This window comes from Benincasa hispida, chromosome 11 (assembly GCF_027475165.1).
Source record: "Benincasa hispida cultivar pf3 chromosome 11, pf3_genome.v1.1, whole genome shotgun sequence".
Taxonomy (NCBI): domain Eukaryota; kingdom Viridiplantae; phylum Streptophyta; class Magnoliopsida; order Cucurbitales; family Cucurbitaceae; genus Benincasa; species Benincasa hispida.
In genome coordinates, this window is record NC_143488.1 from 71,373,859 (window position 1) to 71,387,995 (window position 14,137).

General features: G+C 33.6%; 1 protein-coding gene across 1 annotated transcript; it reads right to left on the reverse strand.

The window, feature by feature from the left end:
- Nucleotides 1–2,150: 2,150 nt before the first annotated feature.
- LOC120091472 (uncharacterized) lies at nucleotides 2,151–12,294 on the reverse strand. The gene is made up of 3 exons (XM_039049512.2): nucleotides 11,062–12,294; nucleotides 3,392–3,560; nucleotides 2,151–2,718 (listed from the first exon to the last, which is right to left on the reverse strand). Exons 1-3 carry the CDS (start codon nucleotides 11,854–11,856, stop codon nucleotides 2,255–2,257), a joined length of 1,428 nt encoding a protein of 475 aa, XP_038905440.1. The 5' UTR covers nucleotides 11,857–12,294; the 3' UTR covers nucleotides 2,151–2,254.
- Nucleotides 12,295–14,137: the final 1,843 nt, after the last annotated feature.

Here is a 14,137-nt window from a genome sequence, read left to right on the forward strand (position 1 = left end):
AATGTTTGTACCTTCAAAGGACTCTAGTCTTCAGAATGATTGTACCTACAAAGAACTTCAGTCTTCAGAATGCTTGCATCTTCAAAGGACTTCAGTCTTCAGAATGTTTGCATCTTCAAAGGACTTCAGTCTTCAGAATGCTTGCATCTTCAAAGGACTTCAGTTTTCAGGTGTGATCAGCTTCAAGAGTCAAAGAGTCTTCTGGTTATAGAGAATTCCCTATAAGCTCTCTGGAGTATAGAATTGTCGACCCCTCCAAATGAGGAGAGCTTATCTATTTATAGAGTTCACAGGTGGGCTTAGGCTTGGTTGATCTATGGGTCTAGCCTTTGAGTCCAATTAGTTGGACTTGGTCTTGGTTGGTCCATGGGGTTGGCGCCCAATTAATCGGATTTAGGCCTGATTTGACATTTGGGTCAAATTCAGCCTATTTTTGGACTTATTTGGACTTTGACCCAAATAATAATATCAAATTGGGTCAAATTAATCTTATCTGATTCAACGGTCATGATAAAACCACGTGGTGTCATCGAAATTTGCTTCAAATTCAATTCATGATATATGTCAACTCCTAATTGAGCCCAAATTTAATAATTTGGAATTTCATCGTTAATTTAATAAATGATGTGGCAACTTGTGATTGGTCTAAAATTTCTCATTCAACAATCATATATCTTTATTTTCTCTGGAAATATCTTCCATATTTTAAATTATCAAATCATATTGTTATTTTTTTAAAAATATCAAAATTAAACCAATTTTTTTCAACTATCATTTTATTTATTTGTTTTGATTTTTTTTAAATCTTTTTTCAACTTATTTTATGTTTTTGCATTTTGATTTTTTAATTAGTTTGAAAACTTTATACAATCAAATATCATATATTTTTTTAATTAGTTTGAAAAATTAGAGCGAACTGAGAAGACAGACCAATCGCATTTAAAGTAGTAGGGTGGAGGAAATTATGACTATGATGATAGATTCGGAGACTGTGATTCTATTTACAATAGCACCATTGTTAGAAGTTGAGATTGACTATAGAGCCTGTGTTGGAGGAGTTGAGATAGAATAAGATTGAACAAAAGTGATCACTAGTGGCTCCAAAGGAGCAATAAATGAAGTCGATAGAGAATGAGCCAAAGTTGAAGAAGATGGTGAAGTATTGGTAGAAGGAGAGGAGGCCACGCCCGACGAAGCAAGGGATGAAGACAAAACTCAAGTCGGGGGTGTCACCACTATTGGTGGAGGAGCCGATTTCGGAAAAGAAAATGGCGGCAACTTTGTTGGATAAGAGGTCAGTGCAATGCTGAGAGCATGGCCAACCAATAGTCTCTATATGTTTGTTTTAATTACTATGTAATTACAAGTATTTCTTAATAAGTCAATTGCAATCTCATTTATACGGGTGAGAGCAGTATAGACTTTTATAAATTCTTTTATTTTTTTATTTTTAATTCATTGTGCCATTTTTATAAATGAAATGTTGATATTCTATTTTTATAAATGAAAAGTTAAAATTTGGCATTCTTCTTGTTAGTCCAAACTTTATAAGTTTAGTTGATTCATCAGTTCACGTGAAATAACAAAAACCAATCCAAACTTATTATTAGTTTTAAAAAATATATTTTTTATTTCCAATACAATTATCTATACATATACTAATTTTAGCTTTATTTAAGTTGATGATTTTCTTAGTTTATTTATTCTCCCGCAACTATTAAAAATAGTTTTCTAACATTATGAAAAGAAAAACTTCATAATAAAAATTGAAATTAACGTGCTAATTTTAATTCAATATGAGAAAAATAATTAAATTAATTACTTTACATACTAACATTTTAATTCTTTTTAAAATAAATTAAATAATGATCCAATAATCCAAACCAACTCAATCTAAATGTTTCATAGTTGGATTGGGTTAGATTCATTATCTAATAAGCTTTGTTTGAATTGAAAAAACTTACCACCTAAGCGATTGGATTGAATCTAAAAAGTATTTCAACTCAATCCTTCATCACCCATAATAAATTCTAAAACAGCCTCATAATTTAAATAATTTTTTTTAAAAGAAATAATATTAATAAAAAAAAATCGATTATTTTGTAGAAATCATTATGCTAAATGCATGTTAAAATCATTACCCTAAAACCTTCTAAAATTCCGTTTTTATTTTCTAATTATGAAGCAAAAGAGCGTCGATGTGAATCATAAAATTACACAACGGCACATAACATTTCCAAACCAAGCTAAATTCTTAGCCTTCAACTACTTCCATAGCATTATTCACCAAAATTTTCTTCATCTCATCGAAAATTCGGTTCATTTGATCTCGGGAAAACAAAGGCGACGGATACACACAAGCACAATCCAACTGACCGTCACGAATCATATCAAATAAGGCGATCGATGGCCCGACACCATGTGCAGAGGCACAGCCACTGTAGTCGTGTAGGCCGAGGTTCTGCTGCTCGGGACCGGAAGTGTCGATGATGGGGTCTTCGAAGACCGAGATGAGGGCGGTTCTCATGGATGAAGATGGAGTGAGGCCGGGATTTTCAATTGCTTTGCACATGAGGAAGTTCAAGTCAGACATGTCTGAAAAATGCTTGTTGTTGTCTTTGGCGTTTGAGTAGGAAAAATAGCATCGTTTTGCCACTTCCCATAGTGTATCTTCAGCTGATATGTCATGTGTGTTGAGGATGGCAGAGTGATAGAATCCTGAAATGTATAAGAGCAAAACTAAAACCAATGTTCACCTTCTCGTACAAACAAGAATTAAAGACTCTATTTGATAACCATTTCCAAACGAATAGGGAGGATTTGAACCTCTGACCTGTTAATCGTGGACATAAATACTTTAACCAATTTAATTATCCTCAAGTTGGCAAAAACTACAATAGTTATAAGCTTAATCTGTGTTAAGTTTTTGGGTTGATTAGTGATTTAATATGGTATCAAAGTGAGAGGTTTTATGTGTTCAAATCCTTGTAATGTCATTTCCTACCCGGTCAATATTGACGTCCACTTATTGGGCCTTCTACAAATTTTTAACTCCAGTGAGGGATAGTGTTAAAATGTTGATATGATTATTAAATTGATCATAACTTATTAGCTTAAGTTCTTGGGTTACTTGGTAATTTAACAATATACACGACAAAATTTTCTAGTTTTGAATGTTGTAACGTTCAAACGACACATTAAGAAGCATGGATACAAATACGAGAGATAGATATGTCACATACATGATGAGACTTCATTCTATGGAGAAGCTAAATTGTTTGTGCTTCTTAACATGTAGAAAAACTTGAACAGACGTAGAACTAATCGAGCGATATACAAGCGAGATATTTCAAGGGTCCAAAAAAGAGGAGAAGAGAGTTGAATAATTTACCTAAATGGTGGCTTGTAAGGGGAGGATCAAGGAGGGAACGACAATCGTTGAGGGTAACAACAGCATATTTCTCCTTCTGGTGAAGAGGAAGGTCCTTAGAACAACGAGTAGCAAGCAATCCAGCAGCTGCTAGAGCTCCACACAACTTAACGCCTCTCAATTTGCAGCCCTTCAAACATTAATATCAAATCAGGAAAAATTCTGGCTCGTTTAGTAATTATTTGGTATATGGTTTTTGAATTCTGAAAATTAAACTTATAAACACTATTTCTACCAACAAGTTTCTATTTTTTTTATCTACTTTCAATATTTTTTTTTAAAAAAAAACAAGCTAAATTTTGAAAACTAAAGAAAATTATCCTAAAAAAACTTGTTATAAAATTGATAGAAGCATAAACTGAAAATTGAAAATTGGAATTACTACCAAACAGGAACTAATATTTAAAGAAGCATAAAGTTATTCTAAACACATAACAGAAAATTGGAATGAAAGAAACATAATTTTATAAAATAGGGAAAAAAAAAAAAAACAAACAAACAAACTTGCTATCAAACAAGACCTCAATATTTACATTTGAGGTTCAAACTTGGCTTCAATATCGAAGCATTTTCATAATTCTTCATTAGGTTTTATTGTTTGATTGGAGACATATATTTAATGGTTGGTCTCTTCCTTTCGTGGATGATTCTCGTTGTTTCCCTTAGTATTCCTTTTTTCATTTTTTCTCTTAAAAGCTAGGTTGTTCATTTAAAAAATAAAATAAAATACTGGATTAAGAAATATAATTCAACACCTTCAAAATTTATTCTTAAAAATTCAAGTACGATTTTTTTTAAAATAATGTTATTTTAATATATATTGACAAAAATAGGATAGAATTGAAAATAGTATTTTTAAAAATAGGTGTTTGCTAAAACTATTGACAAAATTAGGATAGTGAAATCGTGTACGGGTACACGATTTCCATGTGGCAAACTCGTGTACGGGGTACACGAGTACGATTTAATCCAATTAGCACCACGTCGACTGACTGGTTGACCGATCGCAAGGAAACTCGTGGATCAGATCCACGATTGCCATAATTATGGATCCGGTCCACGATTTTTTTTTTTTTAAAAAAAATAGATCGACTAATTATTTTTTTTAATTGGAGATGTACAATAATATTAAGACTTTAGGAATGGGTTCACAATTATATAAAAAATACAAGTACATAAAAAATACAATTACATAAAAAAATACGAATAAAAAAAAAGATACACCTAATGACCAAGGCTGAAGCAGCTAATGTACGTTGTAGACAAGTGCGACTGCTATGTCCTTCTCTCTTGCAAATTGTACATCACACCTTTTGGCTTCTCTCCAATCCATTTCATTATAAATGTGCGTACTTTTTGGCCGACCATGTTCTCTTGGTAAATCCACATTTGGACGAACTTCTGTAAATGATAATTCTGGCCAATAATCTGGGTGTTGTATTGGATGGAAGCGGCCTTCATAGCATCGCTTGAAATTAGACAATTTGTAACATTCATCAATAAGTGGTATGTATGTCATATGCATGTAATTACAAACGGCAATTACATGAGAGCATGGAATCTTGAATGATTGCCACTTATTGCAAGAACATCTTCTTCTTTCAAGCTCAAAACTTGGGTGTGTTGTCCTTTATAGGGAGAAATCATACTTATGCCAGTTTGTACTTCAAAAGTTTGACTTTCCTTGTCAATAGATGTCATCGTATGCGCAGATGCTCGTTTTTCCCATCTCTTAAGCTTTTTTAGGGCATATTTTGTATACATGTCCTCATCATCGAGTGCTTCACTGATTTCTTGTCTCCAACATTCAAAATACAATATTGTGCGATAGAATGTTAGCCTAACAAAGAAGTAATTGGTAACATTCTAGCACCTTTGAAAACAATATACATGCGTTCAGCTGCATTGCTTGCCATCCACCCATAGTGGTACCCACCGTCGTGTGATTGAGTCCATTTTTCAAAGTCAATGTCTGAAAAATATTCAAGACATTTAGGGAGCAATTGTTTCAATTCTTTCATGCACCGAATGAACTTGTGCCTTTGGTGTTGATTTCCTACTTTAAACACCAAATTTTTTAGTTGCTTTGATTTTTATTTCGTATTCAAATTACTGGCAACATGACGAAGACAATATCAATGGTACGCTCTAGGTTCACTCCAACCAATTTCCTCATTATTAATTGTAACAAGAATGCCTTTGTCTATCAGAAATCAAGCAAATACTCTCTCTTTGGGTAACATATTCACACAATGCCCAAAAAAATCATGACCAACTGGACGAATTTTCACCTTCAACAATAGCAAAAGCAAGGGAAAATATATGTCCATTTGCATCAATAGATAAGGCGGTTAATAATAATAGCCTACAATGTTTGAACCCTTCTCTTGCAGGACCAAAGGACCAAAAAACTCGACCAAAAATAGTCGTAACTGGCACACTAGAGGGAAGGAAAAATCAATCTGTTCGTGTTTCTGGATTATAATGAACAACAACACTCAACCAATATGGAAGCTCTGAATATGATTTCTCCCAATCACCAAACACTACAATCAATGCTTTTCTCTTGGCTTGCCACACCCGTCTTTAATTAACATTATACAGGTACCCCAAGATCAGCTCTAACCAAATTTTGGATTTCGATACTCATAAAATTTGAATCAAGCTGTGAATGACCCTGTGTCAATTCTGAAAACAAACATGAGTGTTTCCTTTGAAGTTTGGTGATTTCGAACATCCCATGAGTTTTACGCTGACATGTCCATAACCTCAAAGCACAATCATCACTTCATGATTTACATCTGACATACCAAAGATCTTGATTTGATTCCACTACAACAATTTCGTAGTGTTCTGTCATACAGTATCTTGATTTTTGACTTAAGGTAGGATATTTCAGATAATTTATTCAGATGGACGAATAGAGGAGATTTTCGGACGGGGAAGACGAAAGAAAAGAGGAGGCAAAAGGCTTTCGAATGGAGAAAGAAGAAGGATCGCGGTGGTTTAATGGAGAAATGTCGTATATGGGTACACGATTACCTCAGTCAACGCTCCAGGACTGCCACGACAGACTACGCGTGCCAGATCAATAGGAAATTGTGTATCGGGTACACGATTTAGTAGTAATCGAGTACTAGGTACACGATTTTAAAATCTATTTTTGACAATACTCTCAATCCTAGCCTACTTTTGTCAATATATATATTAAAATAACATTATTTGAAAAGAAAAAAAAAATCAAGGGCCCTATTAGAAAAAGGGAAAAAAAAGGACAATTTGTACAATCATGAAAGGTCTTTTTTGCAAACACAAGTTGGTGTTGGTGGCATGATCATATGCATGCCTCTCTTTTGATTCAACCACATTAATTTAAAATTAAATAATAAAAATAAAAATACTTATATATATTTTAGGTTGCATCTATTTTTTATGCAATTCATCAAAAGTATTCAAACACAATTCTTCGGGTAATAAACCTTTTCTTTTAAGGAAAAATAATATTTTTTAATCTTTATTTTATAATTAAAGAGATAGATAGAGTCTTAGTCGCCCTAAATCGTGTACAGCTGTTGATCTGGCTCGCGTGGTCTATCGTGACAGTCCTGCAGCGTTGACTGAGGTAATCGTGTACCCCGGTACACGACTCCCTTCTCCATTAAACCACCGCAAGCTTTCTTCCTCCATTCGAAAGCCTTCTGCCTCCTCATTTCTTCCGTTTTCCCCGTCCGAAAATCTCCTCTGTTCGTCCATCCGAACAAATTATCTGAAAATCTCCCACCTTAAGTCAAATCAAGATATTGTGTGACAGAACACTACGAAATTGTTGTAGTGGAATCAAATCAAGATCTTTGGTATGTCAGATGTAAATCATGGAGTGATGGTTGTGCTTGGAGGTTACGGACATATCGGCGTAAAACTCATGGGATGTTCGAAATCACCAAACTTCAAAGAAAACACTCATGATTGTTTTCAAAATTGACACAGGATCATACACAGAATCATTCACAGCTTGATTCAAATTTTATGAGTATCGAAATCCAAAATTTGGTTAGAGCTGATCTTGGAGTACCTATGGCTCTACTCCAAGAAGCAATTAAAAATAATATGGTTATAATGTTAATTATAGACGAGTGTGGCAAGCCAAGAGAAAAACGTTGATTGTTGTGTTTGGTGATTGGGAGAAATCATATTCAGAGCTTCCATATTGATTGAGTGTTAGTTGTTCATTACAATCCAGAAACACAAACAGATTAGTTTTTCCTTCCCTCTAATGTGTCAGTTACAACTATTTTTTGTCAAGGATTTTGGTTCTTTGGTCCTGCAAGAGAAGGGTTCAAACATTGTAGGTCATTAATCCAGATCGATGGAACTCATCTCTACGGAAGAGATAGTATAAGAGGAAATTATTGACTGCATTATCTATTAATGCAAATGGACATATATTTCCCCTTGCTTTCGCTATTGTTAAAGGTGAAAATTCGTCCAGTTGGTCATAATTTTTTTGGACATTGCGTGAATATGTTACCAAAGAGAAGATATTTGCTTGATTTCTGATAGACATAAGAGTATTCTTATTGCAATTAATAACGAGAAAATTGGTTGGAGTAAACCTAGAGCGTAGCATCGATATTGTCTTCTCCATGTTGCCAGTAATTTGAATATGAAATACAAATCAAAGCAACTAAAAAATTTGGTGTTTAAGACAGGAAATCAACACCAATGGCGCAAGTTCATTCAGTGCATGAAAGAATTGAAACAATTGCACCCTGAATGTCTTCAATATTTTTCAGACATTGACTTGGAAAAATGGACTCAATCACACGACGGTAGGTACCACTATGGGTGGATGACAAGCAATGCAGCTAAATGCATGAATAGTGTTTTCAAAGGTGCTAGAATGTTATCAATTACTTCTTTGGTTAGGAACATTCTATCGCACAATACTGTATTTTGAACGTTGGAGACAAGAAATCAGTGAAGCACTCGATCATGGGGACATGTATACAAAATATGCCCTAAAAAAACTTAAAGGGTGGGAAAAACGAGCATCTACGCATACAGTGACATCTAGGAAAGTCAAAGTTTTGAGATACAAACTGGCATAAGTATGATTTCTCCCTATAAAGAACAACACACCCAAGTTTTGAGCTTGAAAGAAGAAAGATGTTCTTGCAATAAGTGGCAATCATTCAAGATTCCATGCTCTCATATAATTGCAGTTTGTAATTACATGCCTATGACATACATACCACTTATTGATGAATGCTAAATTGTTCAATTTCAAGCGATGTTATGAAGGCCGCTTTCATCCAGTACAACATCCAGATTATTGGCCAGAATTATCATTTACAGAAGTTCGTCCAAATGCAGACTTATTAAGAGAACAGGGCCGGCCAAAAAGTACGTACATTCATAATGAAATGGATTGGAGAGAGGCAAGCCAAAAAGTGTCATGTACAATTTGCAAGAGAGAATGACATAACAGGCGCACTTGTCCACAACGTACTTTAAGTGCTTTGCCTTCGGGTTATTAGGTGTATTTTTTATGTAATGGTATATTTGATGTACTTGTATTTTTTATGTACTTATATTTTTCATGTAATTATATCTTTTATGTACTTATACTTTTTATGTAATTGTTTCATTTTATGTAATTGTGGACCCGTTCCTAAAGTTTTAATATTGTTGTACATCTTCAATTAAAAAAATAATAATTAGTCAATCAATTTTTTTAAAAACAAAAAAAAAAATCGTGGACCGAATCCATGATTATGAAAATCGTGGACCCGGTCCACGAGTTTCCCAACAACCGATCAACCAGCTAACATGGTGCTGACTGGATTAAACTGTACTCGTGTACCCCATATACGAGTTTGCCACATGGAAATGGTGTACCCTGTACACGATTTTACTACCTTAATTTTATCAATAGTTTTAGCAAACACCTAATTTTTGTCTATATATATATTAAAATAACATTATTTTTATAAAAAATCGTCAAGGACTACAAAAGTACATTTCAATAAAATTAAATGATTGGATGCACTTTACTCCTCCTTCCTCTATACACAAAAAATAATTTTTTAATCGTTTCGATAACTAAAAAATGTCACCAAGGGCTGCACAATCAATGATGTAGTCTAGGAATTTTCCTAGGTTATTAAGTGGGCTTTTATTTTTTTGGTTAAAATAAAAGTAGAAATAAAACACACTCAACAAAATAATAAAAGAGAAAAGAGGGTTTCCATTAAAAAAAAAAAAAAAAAAAAAAAAAAAAAAAAAAAAAAAATAGTAAAATAAGCATATTATAAAATGGAAGACTTTGCAATAGAAAATGAATATGTATTATTTCGAGGACATATTTCGTCCCCACCACTCTCCACTTTACATCAAACGTACAAAGCCAAACGACACCGACAGCGTGGACATCTCACACTACCAAGCGTGACTCCCTACACCTACCCGCACCCTAATAAATCTCATTACTTTTTTAAATAAAAATAATCAGACATCGTGTCGAGTATAAATAAAATATTGAAAATGACAAGTTCTTACAAGTCTTAATCCATTTTTTACATTTACATACAAGTTTTCTTTCCAAAATTTTTACTTTCCAACATTCTATACAATAAAATGACCATCTAGTCCTCTCATAAAGACACCCACATTACATTTTTTTGGTCAATTAAAAGTTTTTTTAAACTCACGTTTTTAGCGTTTGTCCTTTTAATTTATTCTTTTACATTCAAATTTTTTACAATTGTTAATATAATTATTTTAAATCTATATTAAATAGATTAACCTAGAACCATTCATGTCAATTTCCAAAAATAAATAATATATCGGATTTCATTAAGAGATTGAAAGACAGAGTATGTATTGTTTTGATATATTGGGAAGCATAGCCTTAAATTTTCTTTATATTAGGTTCTCATTAAATTCTAATTAACTAAGAATGGGATTCTACCCAAATCTATGGTCTTAATTAATTAGATCGGCCAATCTAATCAAATAAACTAATGTAATAAAATATTAATCTCGTACGTAGTCCATACTTTAATTATATGTATTATTATTTAAAATAAGTCTAACATCAATTTCATTCATTATTGTTGAGTAATAAAATTAGTTGATAAAAAATTTATATAACCTAATATTATGGGAATATCCAAAAATAAAGAAAAAAATAGATAAATAAAAGTTTCTAATTCTTCCACTAAATTTTTTAAAATTTAGAAGAAATTGTGGACTTTTCTTCTACTTTTTTTTCTCCTTTAAATATCCGTTAATTCACTAAATACTATGTGAATTTATCATCGAAGAATTTTAATGTTAATCAATAATGAAGAACTAGATTGACAAATATTAATACACAAAAGGACTAAATACAAAGCTTGATAAATAATATAAATACAAAAATAATTGGGGAAACACTAAAAATAAAAATAAAAATAAATTGTAAATATCTTTTAGATTGAAAGTGAAATCCGATTGGGTTTTATGATAGAAAGTGGGTCCCACTTCCATTGTCATTATTGAAAAATAATTTTTTTTAAAAAAAAAATCAACATTTTCCCGAGAAAATGAAGGAAAATTTGCAGAGAAAAGAAAAGGGAAGAAGAACTTACAGCGAGAAGTTTCTGAGTCTCATGGGAGTTCATCTTCAACCTAATCATTTGAGAAAATCTCTCAGAATTAGCGTCTTTGAATTCCAAATTCGCTAATCGGAACGAATTCAATGAGTAACCAAGCATGTCTAATCCACGCGCCCACAGAGATTTATTCGCTTTACCATTAGGGATTAGATCTTCAATCCCTAATCCAATCTCACCATTATCCCCAATTTCAAATCCTCCGCCTTCTATTTCTCCTCCGGTCGCCGTTAGTACGAGCAGTTCTCTTAACAGTGCCGCCGCCGCGGCACGATCGCATGTCGCCGTGTGGAGGCGGAGGAATATCGCCCATTGGCTGTCGCTCATAGTGTAGACGGTAGCGAACATCACGTCAGTGTCGGAATACGACGGATGGTTTGGATCGAACCACGTGGCGCTGTTGATTTCTTGCTCGTGGATCTTGTGGAAATCGGAGACGGAAGGATCGTTGGCATCGGGATGAGAGGCGATAGCGCGTGCGGTGGCGGGGAGGTCGAGGATCTGGAGGTGGAGCGGCGGAGAAGGAGAAATGAGGAAGGAGAAATCTCGTCGAGAAGGATCGTGGTGGATTTTGGAGCGGAGGATTGGGTGGAGGTTTTGGAGAGTGTGGAGGGAGGATTGGAGATGGGGAATATCGGGAGGTTTTGAGAGGAGTAGGCCGAGGACGGTGGTGCCGGTGCCGCCGGGGACGGCGCGACACCAGCTGTGTTCGGTGCCACCGACGGGACGGGACTTAGACTCGCCGGCGGGAGGAGGAGATTGATCCGACATTTCGGTGGCAGTGACGGTGGGAGTACAGAGAGGGAAGTGCCGCCGTGAGAAATCTGATCCGTTCGAAGAAGAAGGCGATGGTTCAGAGAGAGAAGACAGGGACCTGGATGCATAAACGATGTCGCATAAGGGTTTTAGGACTGGCCTTGTAAGAGTGACATGTCGTTTCTTAATTACGTGTACGAGTACGAGTCCACAACTTTAGGCATAATTTTGCCTTCTTTTTCTTATCCATTTAAAGTTCATATGATGTGTTTCACTACTTTTGCTAAAATTTGTGATTTTTTAGCCCCCAATTCTAATAAACAAGTTTTCCAAACCTACCTACCCAGAGGGCAACGGCGGCGTGCGCGTATAGTGAAAATGTTATATTTCCACCACCTACTACACTTTTGAGTTACCTTTAGCATACTTTGATATTTATAGCTTTAAGGCATTATTTAATTCTCTAGTGTGGGGGCAACATTCTCCCATTTCTTATTTCCAACAATCCCCACAAATGACTATTACAACAAAATTTAAATAAAACAAATTATTTGAAGAAATTGTTTGGTGCAAAGATAGGAGATCAAACTTAAACACCAATATCTAACGATTTGAATTGTTGCATAGTGAAACAGGACAACAACTTCATTAGAGAAAATAAGTTACCTATTCAACCTTATGAATCCACCAAGAGAAGAAGAAGTCTTTTAAACGTAAAACTGCATACCCACTTCCCCATTACCTAACTCCCCTTTATTAAGGGAGTTATATTAATTAATTAATAAATTTAATTAAATATCTCATATTTAATTATTTTTTAATTAAATATCTTATATTTAGTTATCTTTAATTAAATATCTCATGTTTAATGATATAAATATTTGAATCATATCTAAATGTATATTTTTCTCTTACCCTATAGTTTTAATATAAATCTCATTTATATTAACTTTTAACCTATAGTATTCACATTTATTTATTATTTTAATCACATTCAAATGCATCTATTCTCCCATACTATATAGTTTAATTTGAATCATATTCATAATTCAACTATATAATAATGTATATACATACATTATATTTTATATTAATTGTAAATGATATAATGAATATATTTTTTTCTAAATTAATTTGAACATTTCAAATTATTCTTTCAATACCTTAGCCCTCGTTTATCCATTGTGAGCTAGTAATGGAACCTTATGAATCTACAAATTATAAGTTCCAATGATATGAGATTAATTAACTAAACTCTTTAATTAATTAACCTTCATACATTAACTATGAGGCAAACCACTATAGATCCATAGTTGCACTCTTATGCATTATAGAATATGTTGCATCCATGATATAATCATTATATATAAGTTGATCTTTCACAAACTGTTCGGAATTAGGATTGGGTCAAAAGTCCGTTTTACCCATATAATTACTTCTGTGTCCTTAAGTACCATTCATTCTCTAATGAAGACTTTTGTTTTTTGTCCAAACATAAACAAAGTTCCTCTCGAGCCAATAAAAGGTGGGATCCCATTATTCAAGTCCTGAAATCAGCACTTATGAGAACTACTCATCTACTTACCCTATGCAAGAAGGGGTGAATTTCATCTCATGAAATTACATTTCCTACTCCTTATTCCGTCTAGTCCCCAAAATGGTAGAATTCTTGAATCAGCTACTCGGGTCACTTTCATCCATGCAAATCAAAGGACGAGCCCTCATAAGCAGGAGTTCATAATTGACTTAGAATTAAGATTGAGTTACATATGATCATCATGTGAAATGTTAATCTCTTCGATTAACGTATTTAAAGAAAGATATTAATTATTTCGCAGTCTAGTCTTATACAAAACTCTTTATATAGGATACTCCCACTCACATGTCTCCACATGAACGATTTGGATCAAATTATTTGTAGCAACTACAAAATAAGTTGTATTCATAGTGTCACCAGGATAAGGCACTCAACATTATCCATATACTATAGACCCTTTAGGTTATTACTTGAACATAATCCATCTGCATGTCAACTACATACTGTTCAAGATTCCATACAATAATCTGAGGTTTTGCTTTATTGAATTTAGTTATGCAGAATTGAATATAAAATAAAACAACAATTTATTTTAATAAAATGTCAATAAATAGTTTATTTACAAATCACGAGCTTAGGGCATAAAACTTAACACATACACACACACTCATATATATATATATATATAGATAGATAGATAGATAGATAGGACCTACCAGGATGCCTCCTTGGTCGAAGAGCCCCTTTACTAGTACTAGT

Excerpts from the sequence above, each read along its gene's own strand:
- LOC120091472 (XM_039049512.2), bottom strand. The coding sequence starts at position 11,856 with ATGTCGGATCAATCTCCTCCTCCCGCCGGCGAGTCTAAGTCCCGTCCC. Across the intron at positions 3,561-11,061 it reads AGACTCAGAAACTTCTCGCT|GGCTGCAAATTGAGAGGCGT; the intron begins GTAAGTTCTTCT and ends TAATGTTTGAAG. Across the intron at positions 2,719-3,391 it reads CCTTACAAGCCACCATTTAG|GATTCTATCACTCTGCCATC; the intron begins GTAAATTATTCA and ends TATACATTTCAG.